General features: G+C 33.3%; 2 protein-coding genes across 2 annotated transcripts; both read right to left on the bottom strand.

The window, feature by feature from the left end:
• Window positions 1-1,943: 1,943 nt before the first annotated feature.
• On the bottom strand, window positions 1,944-3,912 carry LOC128132186 (uncharacterized). Its single transcript, XM_052768348.1, has 2 exons — window positions 3,840-3,912; window positions 1,944-3,086 (listed from the first exon to the last, which is right to left on the bottom strand). Exons 1-2 carry the CDS (start codon window positions 3,870-3,872, stop codon window positions 2,451-2,453), a joined length of 669 nt encoding a protein of 222 aa, XP_052624308.1. The 5' UTR covers window positions 3,873-3,912; the 3' UTR covers window positions 1,944-2,450.
• Window positions 3,913-5,677: 1,765 nt separating this feature from the next.
• LOC111915743 (SH3 domain-containing protein 2) lies at window positions 5,678-8,968 on the bottom strand. Its single transcript, XM_023911394.3, has 10 exons — window positions 8,810-8,968; window positions 7,633-7,752; window positions 7,472-7,541; window positions 7,242-7,393; window positions 7,070-7,171; window positions 6,797-6,997; window positions 6,639-6,701; window positions 6,338-6,496; window positions 6,154-6,228; window positions 5,678-6,067 (listed from the first exon to the last, which is right to left on the bottom strand). The coding sequence occupies exons 1-10, from the start codon at window positions 8,867-8,869 to the stop codon at window positions 5,966-5,968; spliced, it is 1,104 nt and encodes a 367-aa protein (XP_023767162.1). The 5' UTR covers window positions 8,870-8,968; the 3' UTR covers window positions 5,678-5,965.
• Between the last annotated feature and the right edge of the window lie 1,902 nt (window positions 8,969-10,870).

Below are 10,870 nucleotides of genomic sequence, written 5' to 3'. Positions count from 1 at the left end.
AACGTTTTCTTCATAAATGAATTGCATATTCAATGGAATCCTTGGGATGTTCCTCCGCGCCCAATACTTAATCTTGTCCAAATAATTTGCCATCCGACGTTCAATTTGGAAAAGATTCCTTCGGATTGGAATTTTTCATAAGCACCTCTACCAAGACTGTCATAAATATGCACTTCCATTGACGCTAATCGTAGTTCCCCAAATAGCCAATGATTAGGGGATGAATGAATCGGCAATAAGACCTGTATAAGGATCAGAAAATAAAATTATGTTTATTTACATCACAATACAAAAACATAACAAAAAAACGATATTATTTTCAATATAAACTATTAAGTTTACCGTATCAACATCCCACCAAGCAACCATGAAGTTGGGGTATGTAGCAATACCAGCCATAAACGCCCTCCAGTCCTGTCCTGTTTCCAAAGCATGAGAAACAAAAAAATTTGGAGGCATTATTGTATGTCGGTCGCTCTCAAACCGTCTCTCCATCAAAAGTCGGTACCAAATGGTTATATGCTGCACACATGATACTTTTGTTATTGACTAAAAAACAATTAACTTTTAAAAGAATTAATTAACAATTTATTTACCGCTGACTCCAACCATCCGTCGTGTGTATGCCCAAACAATGAACTCCAAAAATCTCTATCTAACACAAAATTAAACAAACGATGTTGCACATCGTATGAATGCAATACATAATTTTGGATGACATCCTCACCGCCTGCTACGTAAGGTTGCAGGCTCAACCTGGAGAAGTCATGAGCAACACCAAAAACTGGAGGAGGAACGGGGCTTGTTGATTTCATACCAACCTTCTTTTTTGTTCTTCTTTTTTGTTTCGGTGTCGTGTGCAACTAAAAACAATATTCAAATGTTTAAATGTATATCTTTCAGATAATTCACATAAACATAAAATCAACAGTTTATAAATAAAACGAATACCTCGGTGTAAGGAGTGCATAAAAATTGTGATGGTTTTCGACTCCTAGGTTTATCGGGTGTAACTTCTTTGTCATCATCATCATCATGAAAATAATCTACATTTCCCATTATTATAAGTTCGTCTTCATCCGGCACATCATCATCAAATTTGTTCCCTGCATTGTCATTCCTCTCCTCCCACTCCTACATTAAAGATAATACTTTATACTTAATAACGAAATACACATAATTTAATAAGCAATAATATCTAAATAAACAAAATATTAATATTAATGTAACTATATAATAACCTCTTTAACTTCACTATAATCGTTTACATCACACACATCATCATCAAATTTGTTCCCCGCATACTGAGTACTCTCCTCCAACACCTACATTAAAAATATAACTTTTTACTTAATAACAAAATACACTTTATTAAAAAGTAATTATTAAAATCGTAATGGTAACATCTATAACAACCTTGTCGTCTTGAGTATCACCAAAAACATTTTGAGTTGTATTGTTTTTATTCATCACTTCATCTTGCACAACCTATATTTTCAAATATAAAATATGAACACAGGTATTCATATATGTTAATAAAATTTAATAAATAATGTAGCGTATAACTAACCTGTTCATCATAATTTCTTTGTGACACTGTCGGTTCCTCAAAAATAATGTCGTTCCAAAATTGTTCATTATTCACTTCTTCAAAAAAAACCTCTGTAGGTTTTTGTTGATTCATAAACACATGCTGCTCCAGTGCATGTACCCGTTTCAACAACTCGTCTAGCTTGTGTTTCCCACTGCCCCGACCTCTACCATGAGAGCGACCACTGGACGACATACTAGACGAAGATTCGTCTTGTCTCCTAAAATGGTCCCGTACTGGGGATGGAACTGCTTTCTCTTCACCATATACATACTCTTGAAATGACATATAATAAAAAGATGTCATCTCACCATCACCCGGCAACATGTTTTGTCTTGGTGGTAGCCCCTCCTAAAAAATTAAACATATTAAAAATGCATATAAAACTATAATAATCAACTTTATTAATAATAAACGAAATATTTTTAAACCTGCATCTTTGACCAAATCTTGTTCACGTCAACCCATTTCAATTTTTTTGTTCCGCTCCATCTTTTCATCCGAGGCAAGTCTTTGTTTTTTCTCAATGCAAATCCACATGCACGAACAGCCGGAATCATCTCATATATCCATATCTACAATTTTGTACAATAACAGTAATAAAAGTTAAAATTAAAATAAAAAATATAACAATAAAACAATTTAAATATAAGAAAATTTTTATACCCTAATTGGAGCCGTAAATCCTGAGACGGAATACTTTAAAGTTTGACCACGCTGAGGAAGTGATAAATAATGATGTATCTTATTCCACGTATCCTCAAGGTCAACAAAAGTAAAATCCCATAGATAGCTACCCCAAGAGAAGCTAACAAAACAAAAAAAAAAAACAAAATTGATTATTATATAAATTATAACTTTAATAAAATAGAACTTTTAACGTAAAGAAAATATACCTATTCCAGAGATCCAAATTCTCAGCAAAAAAAAACCAATCTTGTGGCACCCGATCGTTAACTTCTTTGCCCAAAAAACCTTCACACAAAATGTATATCAAACATACTCTAACTGCATCAAGGTCGTCAAGTGCTAGGAATGTTTGATTTAAAATTAAACTTTTCAGGTCGCCGATTTTCACCGAACTATTAGTATGGTCCGGAAATAGCCGTTCACGCAGTAAACATCTTTTTTTACTGCTTATTAATTTTTCCGACCCTTTTCTCCCAATGTTTTTTGGATACTCCCCAAAATTGAAGCTGGTAATCAAACAAAACTCTTCCGGACCATAAACCATTTTGGTATTGTCTACTCGAAAATATAAACGTTTTATTCCATCTGGAGATAAAACAGGGTCCGGCCGGATCTGATGAAGGAACATTTTATGAAACAATAAAGCGTCCCCTTGTAAACGAGGGACATCAATAAAATAGCCAAAGACGGTATTTCTGAAAATAGCACGTCGGGCATCATCTAAAACTTCAAAGACTTCCCATATGTTACCGCCAGAGCCTTTTAGGTTCGCAAAGGCTTTCGTATTCATTAAACTAAAATCATGCTGCAAAAAAAAACACAAAAACAAATTAGATAACTAAAAAATATATTTTTTTTAAATATATGATTACGAACTGCAAATACTTTCTTAATTACTAATATATATATTTCCCCGATAAAAAACAATAACATACACATATATAAACAATTTTCCAAGTTATACAACAAATATATTTACGATAGAAAACAATATCATACATAATTATATAAATATTTTCAACTTAAACATATTTTCAACTTAAACAAATTTTCAACTTAAACGACAAATATATAAACAATTTTTATCTTTCTAATTAAAACTAACATTATATAACCATATAAACAAAAAAATTTAAAAATAAAACGACAACCAAACTAACAATTTTGCAAGTTATACGACTACTTTATACAAATTTTTCAACTTATACGACAAATAAAAAACAATTTCTAACAATATATACGACAATTTTTCAACTTATACAAATGTTATACGACAAATATATATACAAACAACTATTTTGCAGTTTATATAAACAATTATAGGATAAAAATTTACAAGATTTCAGGTTATACAACAACTAAAAAAACTATAAAAATAACAAATTGTAAACATTATCTACGCAGTCTCTACTTGTCTCTACTTGCATTTAAACTTCAAGTATACTAAAAATATACTAAAACTATCAAACACAACAAAATTACCCTTTTTTAACACTAAATAATACAACAATTGATAAAAAAAAAATAACTTTAAACATTAAAAGAGTTAAAATCTAACCATATTTGCGGGATTGTTGACATAATCTTCCATTTTCTTCAAAAACTAGCCAAAATTCCGAGAGAAGCCCAAAGTTAGAGAGAGTTTTTGTGTAGAGAATGGTGAAAATGAAAAAAAAAAAAAAAAAAAAAAAAAAAAAACGTTTTTATACCTAAAAATCACCCATTTCGCAGATGAGACCTTCTCATCTGCGAAATGGGTGGCTAAATATGTAATCCCGATTTTTTTTTGGCTATTTTTGTAATGCAATTAGTGTAATTGGCTATTTTTGTCATTTTCTCTTTTTATTTTGATGATAAATTAAAAAAACGTGACCAACTTTAATAACAATATTTTGAATATGATCATAAATTGCTCCCGTTTAATAACATTAATCATTATAAAAAGATAAATAGTTAACAAATAATAATAATAATAATAATAATAATAATAATAATAATAACTTATTTTGCTTAAAATATTTATTATATACATAAAATGTGTTAAACAAACAATTTATATTCCGAAGAGTAAATTACATGAATGGTCCATGTGGTTTAGAGTAATTTTCAGGTTTTGTCCTCTAACTTATTTTTTTAACTCGGAAGGTTTCTAGTGTTTGTTTTGTTGCGCGTTTGGTATATATAAAACTTTAAAAAAAACAATTTACCCTTATATATTCTCTTTATTATTTTTCTATTATTGTTTTTCATTTTAAATTAAAAATAATAATAATAAAAAACCCATAAAGACTCCCCACCCCACCTAACTATGGAAAGCTAGATACTTATTCTCTCTCAATTCTTTTACACTTAGTCCTAAATCATCAGACAATGGTTTCCGCCAATCGGAGCACCGCCACCTTCCCTTGACTGTTGTCATCGTCAGACTTCCTCGACCCCTTAGCACTCATCTTTAGCCTCTTGTGGCTTTGTCTTGTGGGATACCACCATCGACACCACTATCAATCACCATGAATCAGAGTTGCCACCATCATCGATGACGTGAATCAAAGCTAACACACTACCATCGCCGCATACCACTACTTATATAAACCTAGTTCAGAAATCATTTTAAATACCTTGTTAGTTACCGTCACCAAAATCGTTTTTTGGACTCGATGGGTTCCAGAAATCGTTGGTCGGTTCATTAGGTTTGATCAAGAAATCAAATCGAGTGTGAGTAACAAGAAATTGTTCCATGAAATCAACAAGACGAAGGTGGAGGTTACAATGAGAATCGAAGGAAATCATACCCACCACCACCACAGGTTACAATGAAAATGGAGTTAGGTTTTTTCTTGGTTGCAATGATAGGTTGAAGATGAAAGTGGTGGCAGGGGTTCTTAGAATGTGCGCAAAACAAGGTTCTCAAAAAGTGCACAAAAACAATTTTAGTTTTATCACATTCTAGGTTTATGTGTCTTCCGGATCTTCTTGATTTTGGTTATTAATATGTTCTGATTACTTGTAATACTCATTTGCTCAGCTACAAATTTTATTGTCTTCATTTTTTTGTGTTTTATTGGTGTTACTACATTTTCAACCACTCTTTGAGCTCGTCGAAGAAGACAGACGAGGCAGGGAAGTTGTTTGGTCGAAGAATACACAAGGACAAGATCAGGTGGTGTGATAATGATTGTACGTATGCTTTGGATAGTTGTACGTCCTTATTAATTGTAATAACAATTTTTTTTTTTAAAATACAAAAATAATAAATAAGAGTACATAAATAATAAAATTAATTAAGAAAAAAGAAATTAATAAGAGCATAATAGTCTTTTTAGGCAAGCGCGCAACAAAAACAACCAGTAAGGACCTTCTGAGTTAAAAAAATAAGTTAGAGACTAAACACGCAAATTACCCCAAACACACATTTTAGCACTACCAACTGGCATCCACTTGGGTTGGGTCCTGGGGATACTAAAATGCCCCCCATTTAGCAATTTTAACTCCAATAAAGTTATCTCCTATAGTATAGATAGTAGTTACTCCCATGACAAATAAGCTAATAATTCCATTCTAAAGAGTAAAGACAACACATGGAATCTAAAACCACTAACTAAAGTGACAAAAGAAGAAGAAGAAGCACAAAATATAAATGTTCATAAATCTTGCTAAATGCTAATTACTAAAACTTGAGCCACCTTACTTGCTACCAAGAATCCGATCTCGGCGTTCTACATACTCCAACGGAAACCAACCTGCCTTCCCTTGACATTCTCCTTCCGCCCAACCATTGCTTGACACCTGTCCACAAAACAACCATATTTATCTTATAATATTTATCGTATTTTCTCAGCTTAAAAAGTAAAATTTATAATTCTAACACTAACCTTTCGAACAACAACGTAGTCCCCAACTGTTAAACTCAACTCAGCATCTGACTCAGCTTGATATGGATGTATAACCTATTATTAAAATTAAGTTCAGCCATCATTTTCAAACTACAGTTTGTTGTTGATGAAAACTGATATAATTATATGAACAAAACAATCAACAAGTAAAGATAACAATCACCTCTCCTAAAAAGTAGTCCAAATTATCTTCACAGTTATTATCATTTCTCTGAGAAGCAGATACACCATTGATTTCAATTTCATCATGAGCTGGAGAAGAAGAAACTGCTGCTGCCATTGGAATAGGAGATGCATCTATTCTTTGACGCTCTTGCAACATCTAAAAACAAATTATCTCACCCTTTATCAAATGTCTAAAATACCCTTCAACAAAGACAAGACATTTTAAAATGGAAACCAACATTTTTTTTTCTTCCTTGTTTTCATGCTAGAAAAAAAAAATGCCAAAATGTATTTAATACCTCCCCTTCAAGCCGATCAAGTATGTTTAGAACTTTCTGATGATGATGTTTTTCAGCCTCAACCTTCAATTCAACATTAAATACATTATTTTCAACTTTTATTAATTTCTGAGAAACTTAAAGAAACAAAAACATTGCATAATAGAGTAACTAATCACCATGGATATAAGTCGTTGAAGTGTTAATCTCTGTTGTTGAGCTTCAACAGCTGACATGGTAGCAACAGCTTCTTTACCCAATACAGTCATGTTTGACTTCAGCTCCTGAAGCCTAGCTTGAGCTGCTTCAAATTTTGACAAATTATCAACATTCCCACTAGATTCCCTCACTTTTGCCTGCCTTCTTGCAACTTCAATCACCTGTAAAGATGATGAACATGAGGAGGGCATTTACGTCTTTTCTACATAACTAACTATATAAGTTATGTAAACCTGAGCTTCAGCTTCTTGTCTGACTCTATCGTATCTTTGTGCATGACGTCTTGCATCCTCCAAAGGAGCTCCCACTACCATACCTCTCAAAGGCTCTGCAACCTATAGTTATATTCTTCATGAGGAAAAGGGCATTTATGTCTTTTACACATACAGGAGCTTTAGAGCTTACCTGTGTGCCAAGGGCTTTCAAGAGAATTTCACGTTCCCTTTCGATATCCATTCGAGCACTACTATAACTCATTGCTGCTTTGGATAATGAACTACCACTAGTGCAAGTGTTCTCAGCACCATATTTCCTGCTGTCTTCAGAGAGTTTGGTACCTATAAACACACACACACAGAGATATATTGATATTGTGAAAAATGAAAATTGTAATTTGGACACAAAATTTAAGTTACCAATTTCTACTTGCTTGGTTCCAGTTACAATAAAACCCTCGACACCACGGACAATATCGCGTTGAAAATGCTGGTAAAAAAGAAGGAATGTTATTATGTTAAGAGATAATATGAATAGCTTGCAAAAAGTTAAAAAAAGAAAGAAAATTAATGTGTGTAACCTTAGCAGATCGGGTTGATATGTAAAGCTTTTCAAGCTTTTGTTGTTGTTGAAGTTCTACTTCATTGGCTACAATATCTTCAGAGCCTCCAAGTCCACCAGCAAATTGTTTGAGGACAGCCTACCATATATTAGAAAACACAAAAAGTAAGGGAATTATTCACAATTAGGAAATCAACAACTCGTATAAAATACTAAAGACAGCTTTAGCAACCCTCTACCAGTGACTTAGGAGCTCAAATTTTAAGAATCATACTTGATGTTGGATAATGGATGGGATGTATTCTTTCCCATTTAAGGTAAGATCCTATGGAATGATGAACTTTGTGAACTTCATTATATGAATTTATGGGGTTTAATGCATGATTAGCGTGGTTTTTAAGATGATTGAGTGTAGGATTTTGAAGGTTTGGAAGTCGTAACTGAAAAATTAGAGAGAGGAGAGATTTAGGGAGAAAGTTTCAGTGTATGTTATTTTTTACACTTGCACAATCAGTGGGGCTATTCAGATATATAGAAAGTAGAGGATGATGGTGATGAAGGATCAGGGGCAAGTGAAGGAGAAGGATGAGTATGTAAAAGAGGAGAAGAACTAAATGTTCTGTCATTTTCAATGTAAAATCATTATATATTTTTTTTTCTTGCACAAATGCAAACTTAACCTACCATGCTTTTTGTCATTTTTGGAGAAAATGGAACTTTATCTTGCTATCAAAATACCTCAATTGTTAATTCAAATCATGTTTTAATTCGAAAAATTGGAGACAACATGTCACAAAACGTGCTACACAACGACCTAGAACTTGATCGATCAAACAGCTCTAGAGCATAGTTTGACAAAACACCTCATAGCACAGTTTTTTTACAGAGACAATCAATGGAGCTGGCGTTATTGAATCTACCTACACTTGCAATTAAGCAAAGACAACTGAAAACACAAACAATTTACGTACTACTTCCATTCAACAAAGAAATGACAGGTTAAATTTGAATTCGGATCTTACTTTTCTACTTCAAAATCTCTGTGGTGTTAATCATTTGTCTAGAAAACTTACTGATTACAACAAAACCTATAGCAATTTCAACATCTTGAGCAATGATCGTGGTAGATTTAAAACGAAATTAAATAAAATAGTCCTTGTTCTTGTTCTTGTTAAAGAATGAAGATGGTATAATACCTGTTGCTGTCTAGCGACCTGTTCTCTGAGCTTCGAAGCTTGTTTACGTATTGCATCCATTAGTTCATACGCTGGGCGAAAACCAGTTGCGAAGCCGAAAGCGAACGAGAGAAATTTGGGGAGGGGTTTTGTTTTGACTCTTTTTGAATATTTGTTTGTTTCAAAAAATGTGTTGAAGGGTCCCGACACAAACTTTTGACTTGACGTTTTGTTTTATATCAGAATATTCTTTTAAGAGAAAACTCCTTTTAGGAAACATTCCCAATATTTATTTGGTTTTTCTCCATGTTTTAAAAACTTTGGAACGAAACTTAGTTGGCATTCAGCAAAACTAGCTCTTTGTTAGTTGGTAACACGATACCTTTTGATTATTATATTTAAAATGTTTTAAAAGGATTTGAATTTAAAAACTTATAAAATATATGGTTTAGTTTATACAAAAATACAATAACAACACGTAGATAAGTTGATATCAATTTAGAAAGGGTTAACGAGCTATAAAGGTAGCGAACTTTTATCTTTGTCCAAATTAAGGTAACTATGTTTTTTACGTATACATTTGACCATTGAACTTGTTTGACCTGTTCAAAATACGGTAATATGATCGATAATTGGCGATAATATTACCCTATTATGAACAAGTCAAACAAGTTTATTGCTCAAATGTATACAAAAAACATGGTTACCTAAATATGAACAAAGACCAAAGTTTCTTACTCGTTTTGGTAATATTGGGTTCTTTATGTTAAATGCAAGTAGTCATAAGACCCACATATATGGCATGGAATCAGGCTATCGACTCTTTGTGTATGATGAGATGGTCAGGTCTTGGGCCAGCCTCATTTAGGCTCGGCTAGTTAGGGGCTACTGTAACGCCTTGTTTTGAATCGTTTCTTATTTTGGAGTAGTAATCAGGGATTAGGTATTAGCGGGCTTAGGACCCTTGAAGAAGTGAGATTTGGACTCAGTTGGGGTTGGATAATGTAATTTGGATGTTCCGGGTATTCAATTTGTGTTTTGGAGTCAAAGGTTATTTCAGTAATTTTTCAGCTCGGGCTTTTATGGAAACTGGATGTTCGTTCGGGATATTGTAAGGCATGTATGGTTCGGTTAAAGTGTAGAGCTTCTCGTCGCCTTTTCATGGATATAAGGATCGTCGGAATCGGAGTGATAATGAGGAAGTTATGACCTTCGAATTATATTAGGGTTAAGGAGTTAAGCGGTACGCAGGATGTACATATATGTACGCATGGCATACTAGTTCTAAAGCCGGTATGCGGGGAGTGCAATGGTGTATGCAGGGCATACTGATGCGAGGCATGATCGCACCTTCGGGCACGTACGCGGGGCGTACGTGCATCTTAATGGAAATCCTAATTTTGATGATGTACCTTATATAAGCTCATTAATGATGGGTTTTGAGCATTCTAACACTTCCTAAGTGTACATGCAACCCTAATAAACCTTGGATCTATGTTTGTCTAAATACATGCAAAATTTGGTTTCTAAGGTTCATAATCCTATCTAGCATACATGGGGAACTTTAATCCTAAAAGGATGGCTAGAATTACATACCTTGTAGTTGATTTTGATTCCTTGAAACCTTGAGAGCCTAGCACCCCAAGTGTGATGCCTCAAATGCTTCACACAACACCAAATGATTTTGGAATGACTTTTGAGAGAATACAAACACTCTAAAAATCGGCCTAGCCCTCACTTCCCTTTGTGTAGCCGATTTTGGTGGAGAATGAGTTCCTTATATAGTGTTAACACATCTAGGGTTACACCATGTAAACCCTAATGAGTCGTGACTCTTCATTTCCATGAACCATGGGTTTCTAACTCCCATGGAGCATCCTATGGGTTTAACCCAACTTGATAATCCATGGAGCCTCTTAGCCCACTATACAAGTTATGGATGATTTACATAATCAACCTATATATTTAATTAGTTATCTTTTGATCCAAATTAATTCTTGATTAATACTAATTAAATAATACTATTAATATATTAGAGCTTATAATATATTAATAAACCATAAGTGTTATTTCTCTCATTTA

This window comes from Lactuca sativa, chromosome 1, assembly GCF_002870075.4.
Source record: "Lactuca sativa cultivar Salinas chromosome 1, Lsat_Salinas_v11, whole genome shotgun sequence".
NCBI classification, from domain to species: Eukaryota; Viridiplantae; Streptophyta; class Magnoliopsida; order Asterales; family Asteraceae; genus Lactuca; species Lactuca sativa.
Note: the sequence above shows the minus strand (reverse complement) of the source record. Positions and strands in the feature narration are given on the sequence as shown.

Excerpts from the sequence above, each read along its gene's own strand:
- LOC128132186 (XM_052768348.1), bottom strand. The coding sequence starts at position 3,872 with ATGGAAGATTATGTCAACAATCCCGCAAATATG. Across the intron at positions 3,087-3,839 it reads TCAACAATCCCGCAAATATG|CATGATTTTAGTTTAATGAA; the intron begins GTTAGATTTTAA and ends TTTTTTTTGCAG.
- LOC111915743 (XM_023911394.3), bottom strand. The coding sequence starts at position 8,869 with ATGGATGCAATACGTAAACAAGCTTCGAAGCTCAGAGAACAGGTCGCT. Across the intron at positions 7,753-8,809 it reads AGGTCGCTAGACAGCAACAG|GCTGTCCTCAAACAATTTGC; the intron begins GTATTATACCAT and ends AATATATGGTAG. Across the intron at positions 6,229-6,337 it reads TGGACTACTTTTTAGGAGAG|GTTATACATCCATATCAAGC; the intron begins GTGATTGTTATC and ends TTTTAATAATAG.